The following is a 13,813-nucleotide window of genomic DNA, read 5'->3' on the forward strand; positions in this document are numbered from 1 at the left end:
CGTATTCACATTTACATTGAATAATGCAAGATCTCACAAAGGTAGCCTACTATTGTTGAAATGTTGGAATGTAATACAGGCAACATGCAGTCTATTGTAAAGTAATGACACTTACACACCCTACATTGTCATCTTTGCTTTAGGAGCATGTCTGAACCCGAAGTCTATTTTTAAATGTTTGTTTCTCATTTTTTGTATAACAATTTGAGCTCCATTTTGTTGATGAAAGATTTTATATAAATACAGTTCGTTATGATTACTTTCTTTTCATTTAACCTAGTAAAATAGATTTATTTTCACTTGAAAACTGAATGAGTTTCGCCTGTTCTCAGGAATTTGGATAGGTGGGCGGGGGGCGCACCCGAGCCCTCATACCGGCATAAATGTACCAGGTAGGGGTAATGCAATGCCTAAGGTCATTGGTTAACAAAAAGCACATGACCCAGCTCTTCCACTCCCATGACACCTTTCTGTTCACTCCACCTCACCGGTTGGTGACGCAGCGGTGGCATCCAGTGTCAGGTGTCTCAAGGTTTCACAGAAAGAGTGACAACGGAAGTTCGCACAGGTAAGCTACAACTCGAAGCAAGGGCGTGAAAATATGAGCAAATAACTCGAGCCAGGGCTATAAAAATACCAATTGTATGTATTTTGAAAATTTCAACGAGCCTGTTGTTGTTTAGATTGATTTTTATCGTGCACATACTCGCGGTTCCAGGGGACTCGCTGTCTATCGAGATAATATGTCAAACCAGTCCAGCTGCTGCCTCGTTATTGTAGGCTTATGTTTTCACTTTTTATTCCTCAGTCTAGATACAACGTACATGTGACAATATGATAAATGAAAGTATATGTTATAACTACTGTATAACTATAACACTATACTAAAACTATAACTTCAGTTTAGCTTTTACGTCACGCAAGTTCTCTACCAGCGCTTACCGTGTTACACACCTGAAATTAAACGATTCCAAATAACACGTTGGCCTTTGAGAAACGCTGCCGTTTCAACACAAGTCGGTATGTCTAATACAGTAATGATTCGTCGGCTCAAACTCAATTATTTCCATATAAACAACAGATTTTGTGCTTTTGGTTTTTAGAATTGCGTCTTTGGTCAATCATGCGTTAAGCAATGCGGACTCCTCCTTACTCATGAGTCACACTGTATCTGACTGTGTTCTGGTTACTTGTTCAGGAAAACTTGGCTTAAAGCGAGGGTTAAAGGTCAGTACCCACCTTTCACTGATAACAAGTGACGGATATGAAGTTAAATGCTGTGGTTTCCATTGATTTTAAAAGCGCATATCAGATAGCCTCTGGTGGTTGTAAGGCACCACTTCCAGTGTACTGGCTGAAACAGGACCACCTTTGTTTACATTTTGTCACCTTTGTTACATTACGTTTCAGTCAGTATTCTCTCCAAATGAATGCCATCACGCCAGGACGTGGGGAGGTAAAGCAAATAATCCTTTGTGCAATGTGAAGCTGATAGTGTGGCAATTTATAAAATATTAAATTAACCTGCTGTCATACACAAATGATAAAATGCTCATTATTAGTAGGACTGAAAACTATGCCTCTAAATCCTATATGGAATAAGTACCATTAACCAAACACAACAAAACCAATGTGTAAATGCAAATCTATCTACTATCTCTTGGACTTGCAAAGGTTTTTGCACACGTAGATGTAAATTGAAATGTGTAATGATTTGTGCAGTTTTTCTTGTGATTTGAATTGTGACCTAGAGATAAATTGGTAATTTCAGAAGGCAATTTATTGTCTTTTCTCTTAGTTTTCCAAACCAGGTAATACAAAAGAGAATCAAAATGTAAAGCACTATTGTTTTCACATACAGGAAAAGCATGCTATGACCCCACCCTACTCCTTATTTAAAATAATCAGAAGCATTTCCTGCTGTGTAATGGTTTTCAGCAGACAGCCCTGTTCAGCTCTGCTCTTCTCTTTGTGCGCTGATGAATGAGCGAGATAAACTTGAGTTTTGATACGCAACACACGTCATTTCTGTAGGGAGTTCATGTGTTCTCACTTTTCTTTTTGTTTGAGGATATGCAAAAGACTCTAACCTCACTCCCATTGTGTTTTCCCTTTACTGGACTGCTGGCCTGTTCAGGGTGTGTCCCTGTCTGCCTGTCATGCAGATGCTGGCTTGATATCCTGCAAACAGACTTACAGGTCTACTTACAGGTAGAGAAGGAGAAGTTAACAAATCATTTCAGCATGGCCATTAAGTTCAAGTCTTTTGTGCTTAAAACCCAGGAGCCCATTTAATAATAATAATAATAATAATAATAATAATAATAATAATAAGGCATGGGGAGCTAAACTGCCCATCAGACCTCAAAGCCTGTAGCAACAGTAAACAGTCCCAAACTATTCAGAATTAAGAACCTAATAAAAGTGCTTGAGCAACAGACCGTTCTTAATATCATTGTGTTGTGTCTTACTAATATTTGCTTCTGCCCAAAAAACACTTGCCAATACATTAAAGTAATTATATATTATTACATATTGTGTTTATCTAAACGGGTAGGCCTAACTCTGTAATACAGCCACATTTAACATTTAACAGTTTTTTAAAATACGTTTTACATTGAAATTCAGTTTAATCCAAAGTCCTCACTTGTCACCAGTATCGCTTTGCATCTCAGCTTAATAGGTGCACCTGAGTGAAAAGGCTCAGATAGTGAGAGAAATGATTATTGAGTCAGCTGCGGACAGTGGTGATATAAACACATGGTTGTAATATACTGTCTGAGCGCTATAAGGAGTATTCATGGTCTGACAGTCCTCTCCAGACACAGAAACTGCATAACAGGCTCATGATCGGTCTGTCGCCCTTATTTAAGTGTAGGTTTGTTCGAGTGAAGTTAAAGAAATACTCTGTGTGTTATGCAGTACGGTTGTGGGGAACTGCTTTCCTCTGGTTTTTTGTGAACGTCCCTTATGATGAGTTATCCTTTCATAATGATAATGTGCTCACACTTGTGTTTCCATCTTGTAATCATGCGGCACGGGCCGGAATGCAAGTTTGAACATGTCGACTGGTTTGCATAACTGTATGATAATAAACACGGTCGACCACTCTTTGGTATGCATGTCAGGTCGTGTTTTGGTGTGGCAAGAGGGAAACTGATGGAGATCATGTTACAAACGAGCAAATCAGTGATCTCAGACAGCAGATAAGTCCTCTACTCTGCTACTAACCCACTGAAGAGTCGGTACACATCTAAGTTGTTTTGCCATGCAGCACTTTCAGAATGGCGGTTTCAATCACCTAACCCACACCTTGTAGATGTCAGATGATTCTATAGTCAGATGGAAAGTAAACTGCTGAACAAATGCAGACTAGGGGATGGAGAGGACGATCTTATTTTCTGAGTACAAGATGCAAACAAATTCAAATCCCGGATGGGGCTCAGCAGAAGGTGACGTCATGTCTGAAGTTTAGTTTTCTCCGGTAAAGGTTTGGTGAATAATTTGGAGGTGAAGAGTTACAATAGGTGTAGTAATAAGGTTGTGTTTGTATTTTAGATAGCTGCCAGAGATGGAAAGTGGTCCATTCAATCGACGGTCCTGGGCGGCACAGTCCATGCGTGTCACTGCGAAGGAGCTGTCACTCAGCGGCCGAGGGAAAAACAATGGCATCGCTGACCGCTTCTCCAAGTGAGTAACACCTGGTTTTCAGTCTTTTTTTTTTCGGTTTTCGTGTTTGGTCTTGCTGGTCATGAGAATGTCGGTTCCCTCAGCGTTCTTACAAATATTATGTTTAAAAGGCGTTGGGCAGTTGGAATAGAGAATATGTCTAAAACTGTCTCTAAACAAGCTGTGAGCTAAATGACACCTAAAATACTAAAATCAAAACTTTATGAAAATCTTGTTTGATTCTTGTTTTGATGTTTTGTTTTGAGTCACCAGAGGTCAGTGTTGCATCTTGTCTTTCTCAGGTACCAGAGAGCTACTGAGGTGGCCAGTACCGAGAAGAAGAAAAAAGGAGTAAGTATAACTGTAACGAATGATGGAGACATTTTATGTCAGTTTAGAGACATTTCTTGGGGTTTGTGAACTAGCATTGTAAAGCTGTTCCTGAATTTGATATACGAATGACAAAGCTTCTCACATTAAAATCTAAATCTATGATACATCTCGCTTACAGCATTTTGATAAGCCTCTCCTAGCAAACTACATGCTTAAATGAAGTGTGTGTATGCTGCATGTCTTGCTTCATTTGCTCAGTAGCTGGTGGAGCTAAACTAATTATTGCACACACACACACACACACACTCACCATGCCAACACACTGTCTGGGCAATATGTCTTGTCTTGGCGGACCTCTCATAGGCCACTTGTTGAGATGGGCAGGCTATCAAACCCATAATCCTACTTCAGTGTAATCCCCTTGAAATGCTCTTTGTAGCTCCAACTGTAGGTGAGCTGCTTTGTCAGCGTGAAAGACGCATAAACTAAGCAGGACTGAGGTTAAATGAGTAACTGCCCAGCTCATATCATGAGGAAATATAAGGTAATATTGCTGTGAATGTATACTGTATGCATGAAAAGTGGCCATTGTCTGTGTGAGCCAGCTGCTTTGAAAGATTGTAAGCTCCTGTAGTCTTTGTTTAACAATCTGTCTGGTAATGACAATGACAAGAAGGCTTTGTTTGTGTTTTTTACTCCAGTAGAAACTTGCTATGAATGTACTATCTGTGAAAGAACCTTTCCTGCGTAACCACATGCAGCATGTAAAGAATAGAACTTAAAAGATGCTCTGAAGGCATATTTCTCTGCGTAAATTCAGGTTGTCATGTCCTTTTTTTTATAGAAATTTTAGTGTGATTTAATTCATAGTTTGTAATCATTCTCAGGAACCAATAGTATGTATGGAAATGAGCTGATGCCACTGGTACAGGGGTACGGGAGCCCAGTTAAAATATTCAAGGATAACACAAGTTTGAATGAGCAGCGCAAAAGACCATCTGTCTGTCTCTGTGTGTGTGTGTGTGTGTGTGTGGGTGTGAGAGGGGGAGTTGGGAGTTGGGGGAGGGGGGACTTTTCAAACATGACAATGAAACCATTAGTTCTTTAGATAAATAACCTAGATACAGCATTAAACATGTTTTAAAATATAAAAAAAATATTGGCCTTCCTATTATTGATTATTATGACGTTTTTGGACATCACTCGTACTAATAACGAATAACTTTGGTTTGTTACAGTGCTGTCTTTCCAGGATTTTGTTAGTTTGTATGTCCTCAGTAAGAAATATGTTGGAAGATTCAAGGCGCCTTTATCTATGAGTGAATTGTAGGGGTGCTCTCACACTTCTACAGCGTGTTTTATCTCCTTTTTATGCTTCTCTGTTGGCTTTAACACTCCCATCAATCAAGTCAGATAAATCTCCGGCTTCAACAGGATGCATTTGCAGAAAATTCTAACTTGTGTGAAACAAAGAGATTCCACATTTTAGTCTGTATAGTTAAAAATAGTTTGTGAATACTTTTAAAGCTGATAAATCTATGGCCCCCCAAGAGAAATTCCAAACATTTTGCTTGTAATATTGTAACGCTGCCCTGATCAGTGTCATTGGAGCTTGTATTTTACAACCTCCCTGTATCTGAGTTCTGAGTCGTGGTAAAATTCTGTATAAAACTCTGTCTCGGCTCAATGTTTGTATTGCATCTTTTGTGGAATTGTTTTGCGTTATCTTAAACCTTTGTTCCTTCTGTATGAATGAGAGATTTTGAAGTGCCATTATCTTCAGATATACTTTGTGAGTGGAAAAATATCAAAGCCGACACACAGCGAACAAAGAGTTAACTTTTCCCTGAATGTATCATTTCCTGCTCTGGTTTCCTGGTTATTCTGGCTCTCTCTTTCATTCTCTGTTCTGGTGTTAAAGGGGCAACGAGCTCTAACGAGCAGACTTTGTCTAGCTGCAAACATCTGGGAGATCTCTGTCGTTCAAAAAACTGACTTGTAAAAGAAGGACCAACCAAAGGACTCTCACATTCCTTGCTGTCAAGTTGTGGTTACACCTCGTTTGGGTAATGCAACGCATTCACAGAGGTTTCTCTTTTTGTCTTTTTGCTTAAAAACGGGAACAATCTTGTCACTGTCCAGTTCTCTCCGCTCACCCTGGACTTGCCTCACAAAGACAGTAATTGTGCGTTTTCTTGTGCACTTTGGGCTTTTTGTCCCTTTTGTTCAGTAACTTTATTCTTATGTTCTTAATTCTTTCTTCTTTATCTGTTTGTCTTTGTTTGTGCATGTTCATATAACTTACTTGTAGATGCACCAGATTTAGTTTGATGTACTCATACGCTATGTAGTTAAGTCTTTTCGGGACTAATTGAGTGTTTTTGTTTGTTTCTCATTTCAAATCATTTTTAAATTGAGTCAAACAATATTTTGTGTTTTTTATAATATAATAATGTTTTAATCTTTCCCACTGACCTGACCTCAGCATGGAGGCTTGTTTCTAATATTTATTAGCGGATTAGTTTACTTCTATGAGAGAGATTTATTCACATGTCCACATCCTCTTTCTTCCACGTGTCATTCCTCTTTTATATGTAAGGAAGTTCCCAGAGGTCACACGGCAGTAGTGTGCCTCCTGTTGTTCTGTTTGCTGCTCAGCATGTTTTATTGTCATGAATGGCTGAGTGGTGAACAGAGCCCTCCTCAGTGTTTTTGGGGAAAGGTGAAGTTGTCATGTGGAAAGGAATGCAGCTGAAAAAAAGTCTGCCTGCATGCTCAGCTCAGCCATATCCATCTTGAGCCAGTTGTTGCCTTCAGCAAAACTATCAACTTCCTGGACCAACTTTAAACAGCTGTTCAGCTAATCTGTCAGTGAAGCCGAGCTCGGATTCTGGCATTTCCTTTATTCCATCGTGCTGAATAGGGCTTTGAGCTGTGCTGTGTTTGTTGCCAAATGGAAATACTTGTATAATTCAGCCCGTGAACAGAAGGAAAAGAAGAAGAACTGAAAGTATACTGTTGCGCTGTTTTGGCAGTGTTTGTGAAATCCTTTTCCCTTTTTAATTTTGAATCTCTTCTTGTCTTGCTCACAGTCTGCTGAGAGTGCATCCCCCTCACTGCGGTTAGGCAACATCAGTGCTCTGAAGAAGCACTGGGAGCCACAGAAGCCTTCTTCTGTCCCACCTCCTAGCCAGTCCAGCACTCACTGCAGGCCTCCTGCTCTGGCCAGGCCTGCTTCTATCACCGAGCCTTGTCCTCCGTTAAAGAGCCCCGGCCTGCCGACCGATCAGCGACCAGCCAGTCGTGTCCTGAAGCCCGCAGCAGCTCCAGAAGCATCCGAAGGTGAAGATCAGAGAGGGATGGACAGGGATGAGCTGACCCACCATGAAAGACCCGGAAAGCTTGATGGGCAAGTCCCAACCAGCCCCCGTGCCTCTTACGAAAAACCCAGAGTGCCACTGACCAACCTGAAGATGAAGTTCGAGAGGGGAGAGAATACCATGAGCAAGGTACAGACAGATCAGATCCTTTTCTCTTCTCATACATCTCACACATTAAGAAATGTGATTTCAATTTATTAATTGAGATCACATTTGTTTGCATGAATTCTTTGTGCATGAGGCTCCTAGTCTCTTGTTGTTGCCAGCTTTGCCAGCTGTGCATCTATTGGCCATGTTTCTCAGGCATTAACTGTAACCACAATGTTAATGGCTGGGATTACTGGTGTTGGTCAGCCCTGTAAAACACATTTTCTGAACCCTTCTTTAGACAAAAAGGGAGAATGTTTTTCACATGTGGTTGACTTTATGTTGCATAACCTGAAGCTGCTTTAATTACCAACTTTAAAGGAACTCGTAACCACTTTGATCCTAATTTACAAGGCTTGCTATGCACTAATTATCCCGCCCGACAGCAAACTAAAAGTAACCGATACTAAACTAAACTGAACACAGGGATTAGTAATGTTATTTCTATTGTGAGTCTGGGACTATGTAATTAGTTAACACATGTTGAAGAGAGAAAAGAAGTCACTCGTTAGTTAAAGCCACGCTCCCTTCCTTGGCCCTAAATTCTCAGTGCTAATCACAGTTATGTGTTGAAGATTGTCTTACCCCTCATAGTTCTCTCTGTTCCCTGTATTTTCTGAAGTAGTCTTGTGCCACCTGGATTTAGGCCCGTCTCTCCCCCCACCCATTTCTGTCTCCCCCTTCCACTCTCTCTCTCTCTGTGTCTCTCTCTCCCTCTCAGCCCAAAACAACAAGCCCTCCACTCTTTACCTTCCATAACAGAGGAATGCAGGAACATTCCTGACCCAGGGCTGTTTCTTACTTCAGAGGATCAGCTCTGAGGAGCCACTGGCTTTATCTCATTTTCCTTTAGCCACAGTGTATATTCTGGATATCTAACAGACCCAGTTTTAGATTTCCCAGTTTTTATGTCATATGTGCAGCAGTCATCGCACCACTTCATAAATTAATATTAATAATTGAGCGAAAATGAATACTTTTTACTGCAGTTTTTAAAATTTGCTGAACAGTATGTCTAATGCCACCATTAGGAAAGAAGAAGTGTAAAAGTTACTGGTGAACATTTACAGGAAGGAGTGTTGTAACACAATACTGACGGGAAAGGTTGAATCTCTTCTTATTCAGTGATCACAAGTACTGTAGGTTAATGCGTCAAGAATAATTCTGGACAATATCCGAAACAACGGAAGATATTTGAAGTTAATTTGGAAATCTGGGGGTTTATACTTTTATGAGAACACAACCACTTAATCTCTTCTATCTGTTTCAAGCTGAAGGTTCTGCCAATGTTCCTCAACACGCTGACCTGTGTGGGATGCTTTTACACCTGTCCTGATGACTTGTGATATCCATGTAGGGAACATACCGGCTGTGAAACTTGTACTTAAACCTTAATACCTGAATATCTTTGTCTCATATATAATTCAGTTCTGACTCTCTATCGCCCTTTACACTAATCGACAGAGGCTAGAATAGTATCCTTTGGGATTTAATCACACATAAACGGAACCACGAGTACAATATGTTATTTCAGTAAACATCTATTCTATACATTGCTGGGAAATAACATGTAATAGAAATAAACAATACTAACAAGTAAAATTCAATTTTCAATGTAGGTTCACTTTATTGCAATAGAAAAATCTATTACGGCCTCTACATCACAGCAGTATGGTGGTCTTAACTCTGAATCAGACATAGAAATGTAAATGCAAAGAGTCTGTGTTTTATGTAATATGAGAGTAATAGTTTGTTTGGAAGATAGGGAGGCAAGTGATGAATCCAATCAACTACAGCTGGGATAGGAAACAGTGTTGGTGTACTTCGTGCATACAAGTTTACAGCACCAGTTTTGCAAACTGAACCTCTGATTCCAACGATCATTTTACTCTTACAGGGCGGCAGGACAACAATACGCAGTACTTCATCAGAGGACATGGACCAACATGGTGGTAAAGACAAATACACACTTCCTTTTGAATAATTAAAGTGCCTGACCTTTACTCACACAACTTCTCAGTTTTGTTTCTAGGAACACAATAGTATGTGCAACAACTGGATCACGAATAGCACTGTCAAACTGAAAAGCAATCTCTTGCTGTTTCAGGAAAATGCACCCATAGATTTCATCTGAGTTTACTGCAGAATACAGTTGAAGCATTAAGTGTGATTATCTCTTTTGCTTTAGGTCTGTCTGTGCATGACAGAGTACTGGACTCCACATCCATGAAGGACAAGATGGCCAAATACCAGGCTGCTGTTTCTAAACAAGGCACCCCTCGCGCTGTGAGTTCATGTTCAAAACAAAACATTTAACTACAAAAACATAATCTCTCTAAAATATGAATGAAATATAAAAGTGTTGGGAAAATGTTCAAACGTTTTAATTTAAACCCGTCAGTGGGTGTTTAATAAAAAAGTGTTTGTTTCCCTCTCTTCTTTCACTTTGTGTCTCCTCCAGGGTCTGACCCCACAGGTGCCTGCTCCTAAAACATCTGCACCAGTAAATCAGAACCAGAATCCTGCACCTGAGTGCAATGGTGAGTCTTAGTGGATTCTCTGAGGACATGTTCCAAAATTAATGTTCTTGATACAGTATTACATGTAATATAAAGTGTGAAATAGAGCATCGACTACAGTGTTAATATACTCAAATAACTTTGTTTTTGTCTGTTTCAGGGGAGAGCAGTGAGCAACCTAAAGCATCAAGGGTGAGTCTGTCATCACACTAACAAGCAGGAGACATGCATGAATCATCAAGAGAATGGTCTGAATTCAACCCTTGTTTATTATGGATATATGTTACTACTGTTGTGTGTGTGTGTGTGTGTGTGTGTGTGTGTGTGTGTGTGTGTGTAGAAGTTCAGCCCACCGGTGAAGGAGACGTGCGTTGCTTGTCTAAAGACTGTGTACCCGCTGGAGAGACTGATGGCTCTTCAGCATGTCTACCACAAAGGTTGCTTCCGCTGTGTTCACTGCAGCACAACGCTCAGGTTAGTCTTGCACTGTTGCATATTCCCTGAATTTTACGTCATGTCTTTGAACTTTGAAATGCCTCCTCAGTGGCTGCCTGTTCAAGAACCACAGAATGGGACATTTTCTGAATAATATCTTTGCTGCTCTCTATTTCAAGTCTTGGGAGTTTTGCCTCTCTGCATGGCAACGTCTACTGCAAGCCCCATTTCAGCCAGCTGTTTAAAGCTAAAGGCAACTACGATGAGGGCTTTGGCCATCGGCCTCACAAGGAGCTTTGGGAGCCTCGTGACGATGGAGACCAAGGTGAGGAAGAGGTGAAGCCAAAGGAACAAGAAAAACCCGCAGTGGTGGCGCGTCCAGCTGAGAGTATCGCAGACAAACAGGAGACCCCAGCTGTTGAAGCATCCCCACAGGTGAAGGTGACAGACCTGACTGCCTTACTGGAGACACGTGTGCAGACACACGCCAGGTCTGGTGAGAAGCTTGAGTCTGCTGAGAAACGCAGGCTGAAAATCGCCTGGCCTCCCTCAGCTGGTGAAGACCCCTCTGGGACACCACTTAGTCCAGTCACGGAGGGAGTTTCTTCAGGCCGACCGTGGAGAGCCAAGTGGCCCCCAGGGGACGAGGCGCCATCATCCTTCCAGAGCTCAGACCGAGCTGAACTGAAGAGCCTGAGGAGGAGCTCTTCTCTAAAGGAGCGCATTCGGCCTTTTACAGTCGCAGCTAAACCCAGCCCCGCAAACAGTCTGGGACCCAGGGAACCTCGTCGCCCTCTCAAATCCCTGCTGGAATGGAGAGCGTCATTCGAGGAAAAAAACGCATCTGAAGAACCACCCAAGGAAAACAAGCCGGAGCTTCAGCGGGAGAAACCGCAGGAGAAAAAAGAGAAGTCGATGCCTCAAATTCAGAGCCAAGACGCAGCAAAGGAAAGCGAGGCCACCTCAGAGGAGGACATGGAGACAGAGCAACAGGAAGAAAGAGACAAACAAGTACAGAAGAGAGGAAAGGCAGCAGCAGAGAAGATGGCCGTAGAAGAAGGATCTCTTAGAAGCATCTCCCCGGAAATCTCCCCGTCCTCTTCTCCACCTTTGCAGCCAAAACAGAACCGCGCCTCCCAGGATGTGGGCTTCTGGGAGGAGGACAAGGAAGGAAGTGATGCAGAGGAGCTGACTGCAGAGGATATAATCAAGAAGAACCGCTACTATGAAGACGAGGAGGAGGACTCTGACTCATAGGAAAGACAGTCTTACTGTCACGTCCATCCACCACACTTTCTCAGTTTATAGGTCGATCACAAATGTAGCTTTGCCAGATTTTCTAGTGTTATAGGAGAGGTTTCAAAAATGTGTAATAGGTGTGTGTATGTGCATATATATTGCAATAACTGCCTGTAATTGTTTAAGTACAAATATTTGATTTTTTTGGTATATTTTAATTATACTGTACATCTAATTCAGCTTTTATATTACTCCTGATTATACTGGAAAGTTGGCATCTGTTAAATTAAATCATCTCTTAATAAAATAATTATATGCACCATCAGTGGCGTTTTATTCGCAGGTGGCTTGTCCAAAAATCATTAAACCTTATGCAGCACTTTAAGTGCTTATTAATGGCAGATTTTATGTGTACAATATCTAAGTATCTTATACCAAAAAGCACACACCAGTACTTTATTTTTAAGAGGTGTTTAGAGGGTAAATGTCTTGGCCTTTTGGAGTTTGGACTTTTACATATTGCCTCAATTTAAATAGTAAATTGAAGAAAAAGCAAAACAGAACCTGAACGACAATGCTCAGGATTAGGGTTTAGCAAACCGCAATTACTACTTCTATTCACAGTTACTGGTAATGTTTAAATACTATAGAGCATACACCATGCAGTCTCCTGCTTTCACTGTTATTGAGCCATTAACTTCACCCAGCACCCGAATATACAAACAGACGAGTCAGTAAACCTTAATAACACTTTCCTGCAGGGGACTCTCTGGTCCTGGTCAAAATCTGCTGCTGAAGTATTTTGATCACCATAACTACAATAAAAGGAGCAAATATGATTAATCAAGGTTTCTACTGATAATTATGCTTTCAGGCTAATAGCAAATAAATCATCTCTTTGGGCCTTCTGGATGTGTGTTTAACATTTTCAAATGTGATCCACTTCGTATGTAAAACACTTTGTATTTTAAAATGTGCCGTGGACTATGTTTGCCCTGCCGAATATATTTTGTAATAATTTGTATCATGACACATCGGGCATTACAGTCTGAACTGTTGTTGAAACACAATAAAAATGTATAAATGAGGAAATCCAGACTTTGCAGTCCATCTGGATTTTTACTTGAGCTCACATATTAACCCGATACTATAGCCACAGAGCTACCAGCTTCCTGATTAGTGCACCTTTTCAAAGGAGTTTCACATTTCTACACTTGCAGGCTATAGTCAGAATATTATCTTTCCTAATGTTTGACCTGTTACGGGTGTCATTCATTAATCCCATCCATTCGGAAACAGCTCACTCTTAACTGAATTACGAAAATGGTTCATATTATATTATTATAGCTAATATTAAAAAGAAATTGTTTAAATAGGTTTGAAAGATTTTCCGACATTCAGGAATTGTGGTTTTTAGCCCTGTTAATATCACTAGTGCAGTGCTCGTTCAAAGCATGCCTGTCGTGAACGGGCTGACTTTTGGGCCTGCGGTGTTGCTGCAGCTCTCTCAATAACACCTGCCATGTCATAGTTGTGTCACACACCCAAGTTGCGGCTACTCGCAGTCCGAAACACCAGTGAAATACACTTTCAGGGAAAAAACACAATGGACAGAATTCACCATTAAGCAGGCAACCTGGGCCTGGTGGCCCCCAACTAAAGATATGAAAAAGATTGAATTATGTTACTATTCATAGTCATTGTACCCCAAAATAATTTACAAAAGGCCCTTAAAAACTATGCAACTTAATTATATACCGTGCACTTCTTCTACTTCAGAGTAGTACTACTACATTTACCCGACAGAGAAATGTTACTGGTTACGTTGCAGATTCAGATTTTACACACAAAATATAACAATTCAAAATATAATGCATTATTATTCATTAAACTGTCCACCATTATATGAGAATTGAAAGCTCCACCTTAAACAGACGTTCAGTAAATGTAAGTATTGGCCACACACAGTAGAAACACAGAGGGAAACACACACTGAAGAGGCGGCTTACTCACGGTCTGGTGAAATACTCTGTGGTCTGTCTGATGCTGCTTCCAGTTGACAATCCGCTCGTATTGACTCCAGGGAAGTGA

At 40.8% G+C, this 13,813-nt stretch overlaps 1 protein-coding gene across 1 annotated transcript; it reads left to right on the forward strand.

Moving 5' to 3' along the window:
• Nucleotides 1–496: 496 nt before the first annotated feature.
• Nucleotides 497–12,041, forward strand: LOC306713985 (LIM domain and actin-binding protein 1-like). The gene is made up of 10 exons (XM_079183855.1): nucleotides 497–568; nucleotides 3,559–3,690; nucleotides 3,972–4,020; nucleotides 7,095–7,511; nucleotides 9,427–9,481; nucleotides 9,718–9,815; nucleotides 9,991–10,069; nucleotides 10,209–10,240; nucleotides 10,389–10,522; nucleotides 10,663–12,041. The coding sequence occupies exons 2-10, from the start codon at nucleotides 3,572–3,574 to the stop codon at nucleotides 11,738–11,740; spliced, it is 2,061 nt and encodes a 686-aa protein (XP_079039981.1). The 5' UTR covers nucleotides 497–568; nucleotides 3,559–3,571; the 3' UTR covers nucleotides 11,741–12,041.
• Nucleotides 12,042–13,813: the final 1,772 nt, after the last annotated feature.

Source organism: Pholis gunnellus (genome assembly GCF_910591455.1).
Source record: "Pholis gunnellus genome assembly, chromosome: 3".
Lineage (NCBI taxonomy): Eukaryota > Metazoa > Chordata > Actinopteri > Perciformes > Pholidae > Pholis > Pholis gunnellus.